Below are 3,493 nucleotides of genomic sequence, written 5' to 3' on the forward strand. Positions count from 1 at the left end.
CCCCACTCCCCTCCTCCAGCCCCAGGTCGTAAAATGCGGCATCAGTATATCGATGACCCTTCCCTACTCGCCTTGCTCTCCTGCTTGCCGAATTTCGGGTTGCAAAAAATAACAAAACGCTGGGAGTGGCGGCGACTTGCTGGATGAGTCGGGAGGCCGCATTGGCTTAGGCGACCCTGATCAGAGTGTTTTTCGCTGACAGCGTCACGGGGGGATGGGGAGGGCCTGTTTGAAGAAACACTATAGAACGGTAGTTCATCAAAAATGCAGAACTCGTATACCGCGGTGCATTTGGTGATTCACATCGCCGGACCACGTCTCGTGATCTCCGCTCACAGGTCCCACTGGGGCCACCGGCGCCCCCACTCGCCCTGCCCCAGCCCCCTTTCCTCTAGTACCAGGACGTCGGCAGACCACACTCGCGCCCTTTACAGATCGCCTGATGCGCAGGCAGCTCTGGCGGCGCGCTGAGCTGCCGCCTCCGCACGCCGGGCCGGGCGGGGTTGGCGCGGCCGCGGCCCGCCCGACGCCACAGAGACAATCAATCTCACCTCATCACCTCGCGTCGCGCGGCGTCGCACAGCTCGACATCGCGTCACCGGCGCGCGTGACGTCACCGGGTACACACACATGGACGCACCACCGGATCAGCCGCGTCTCCACGCGGGTGTCGACGTTTTGACAAATCACGGCACGCCTCCCTCTGTGCCCCGCGCGGCCCCCCGCGGGGACCTCCTGCCCGCCCCCTGCCCGCCCCCTGCCCTAGCGCTGGGCTGCGATGCGCTGCGCCGCCGGACGAGCCGGGGACTCAGGTGAGTCAGGAAAACAAAACGAGGCTCGCGGCCACTATTGTCTGGGCTTTGCCTTTTTGTCTCCCGGGGTCGCCCGAGTGGCCCGCCCTCGTCACCTCGACCGCAGGAGAATCACCTCCTTGTACTGGAATTATTGTTTGTCGTTGACTTTTCAGGCCTTCCCCTCGCTTTCAGTTGTTCTTGTTGTCTTATTTTTTTGCGATTTGTGAGTGGAGGCACATAGATCCCCTCCCCGATTGCGAGATCGGGGACAGTATATTGGGGCGGGGGTGTGACTTGAGGACTTGAGGTGGGGGGCTCTGCAGCACAGCCCGACGCACGGAGCTAAACGCGCTCTGTCACGCTCGTTCTTGCGAACAAGTGACGATGAGCGACGCGGCGCCGTGTTGAATGGCTCGTGCGTGGGCGTGGCGGGCTCTCCATACGGCACGCACACACACACACACACTCCTCACCAAAGCGTGCAATTTCCGCCGGTGCTTTCGGGCCATGTGCGCCGAGGCGGTTCCCCACACTGCGGACAGAAGCGGGCCTTCGCGGCCGGGACGGGGCGGGGCTCGCAGAGCTCGCGGAGCTCTTGACTCGGCGCGTCTTTGACTCCGTGTGCAACTTTGCACGCAACCGTGTGTCCTTGGACTTGAACTCGAGAACAAAAGCGTCCTCCCGCGCAGGTGTGTGGCGTCTCCCCCCTGTCCTTTAACGCGTACCTGGAACCGTTCAGACGCGCGACGATGCCCCCCCCCCTCCTCCCCCGCACCCAGGGTCGTGGCTCGAGGCGCTCATTTTCAGGTTTTGCGCGTCGATCGGACCACTCTCGCGGGCCCCCTTCGCTAAACGAGCCGAGCCGTGCGCGGCCGGGGCAGGCGGTGGAAGTAGGCTATATCCCCCCAGAGGTCGCGAGACGAAGTCACCACAAAACAAGAGCGGACAAGTCAAGGATAGGGCTGCGTCGGCGGCGCTCCGCAACTCCACAGTTAGACTGTACCGCACACACGGGTCCGGGCGGGTTGCCTAGTGCTCCTTTACTTGTCCGCTCTTGTTGCGGAGGTATATGGCAAGTTGGAAATACGCCACCACTACAAGTTCGTGTTTTCCCGCGCCGCGTACCTAAGTTTGGCGAGGCTGACACCGAATACATTATTTTAAAATTACACTGAGTACAAAACTTGTGAATCTTTGGGATCGTATAGAATGTACATCCGTTTGTCATATTCATTCGGTCTTTCAGCAAATTACGAGAGGTCGGCGCCTGCGATAATCGGGTTAGGCCACCCCGCAGTACACGCAAGCAATGCAGGCATGATGTTGCCTATCTACCAGGCGCTACGAGACCTTGCGTTGTCTGAACCGAGCTCATTCGCACGTTTTGGGTGATCCAAATACAATAATGGTGATAATTTAAGTTACAGGACAAGTTTATTCCACAACACAAAATTTATTTTGTGTTCTACGTCTGCCTTGTCTTTATTTTAAGTACTTTATCGGAGGCTCTCCACGCAACGCAAAAGAAGTGCCGGAGTCTTTCAGTGTTCCAGCGGCCGGCGATTCCCTTCCCCGCTCCGTGTGCGATCGACGAGCGGCGCCAAATTAGTCTCATGAATATGTAAGATGTGAGAAGAATCTATTTCTAAGGGGTTGATTGAACGCACCCTGATGTCTATCCTCCGCTATGACATCCCCTTCGTCACATCGTAAGGGATTGATTGCTCCGCAGGTGGTCGCCAGATGTTCACCCCCCCCCCCCCTTTCGCCTCTTTGTGTACGAACTCACTTGTCTGGAGATTCGAGAAACTGAAGCCCAAGAGGAAAGTAATGGACCGAACCAATGAAAATAACTCAAAAGTGGTAGCAGGTTGGAGGCGCTCCGGGGAGGAGAGGACCCGTTTGGGGGACCTGAACGCCCGTGCTGTACAGTAGTGAACAGCTCAGGGGCGGGGCAAGGGGGGGGACTTATCAGGATCAATTGGTCGGCCAGGGCGTGAAGGAGAGGGGGGAGAAGGCAGGGATGGTCTCGAAGGTTTGCGAATATCGATGGAACGCCGACGGGCGGGACGGGGAGAGGTGGGGCGGGCAGCCAGATCCGAGCCTCCGCAGGAGGGACGGACGGACGCACGGGCGGATGGGCGGGCGGCACCGCCAGGGTGTTCCTGCCTTCCCCTCCTGTACCACGGGCCCTCCCCCTGCCCTCCTCTGCCCCGGGCCGCCCGGCCGTTGCGGATACCTGTGCGGCCGTACGCCCGGCAGGCCGGCAGTCTCCAGGAGGTGATTGCGAGCTCCAGCCCCGGCTCCAGCCCCAGCTCCAGATACGTCCCGCCCCGGCCGCCCTGCAGCACGCGACCACGCCGCGCCACGAGTGACTTTGAACACGGAGCGTCCGGGGCAGGCCCGGCCGACACCATGCGCGTCGTGTCCTTCCTGGTGAGTGCCGCCTCTGCCCAGTGAGTTCCGACTTGCAGGACGCTTGTGATGTCCGCCAGCCGAGTATTTTGCCCCATTATTCTCTGATGAGGGACAATTCCTATGGACTTCGTCCCTTGTTTCCTGAGCGATAAGTGACGAACAATCAGACTGTCTTATGTGACGATAATGGAAACGCGAGCAACATGTTAGGCTGGGGCGAACCCGTATACGGATGAAAACATTGCACCTTATCACGTTCCCTGTGGCATGACCACGTTATG

General features: G+C 59.7%; 1 protein-coding gene across 1 annotated transcript in view; it reads left to right on the forward strand.

Moving 5' to 3' along the window:
- The first annotated feature begins 3,035 nt into the window (after positions 1–3,035).
- The window catches only part of LOC113204539 (uncharacterized), a 9,992-nt gene continuing 9,534 nt past the window's right edge, over positions 3,036–3,493 (forward strand). Inside the window, exon 1 of the mRNA XM_052264798.1 lies at positions 3,036–3,230. Coding sequence (XP_052120758.1) covers positions 3,210–3,230 — 21 coding nt within the window. The 5' untranslated portion in view covers positions 3,036–3,209. The remainder of the gene's footprint in view (positions 3,231–3,493) is intronic.

Source organism: Frankliniella occidentalis, unplaced genomic scaffold, assembly GCF_000697945.3.
Source record: "Frankliniella occidentalis isolate FOCC.00 unplaced genomic scaffold, Focc_3.1 Scaffold21, whole genome shotgun sequence".
Classification (NCBI taxonomy): domain Eukaryota; kingdom Metazoa; phylum Arthropoda; class Insecta; order Thysanoptera; family Thripidae; genus Frankliniella; species Frankliniella occidentalis.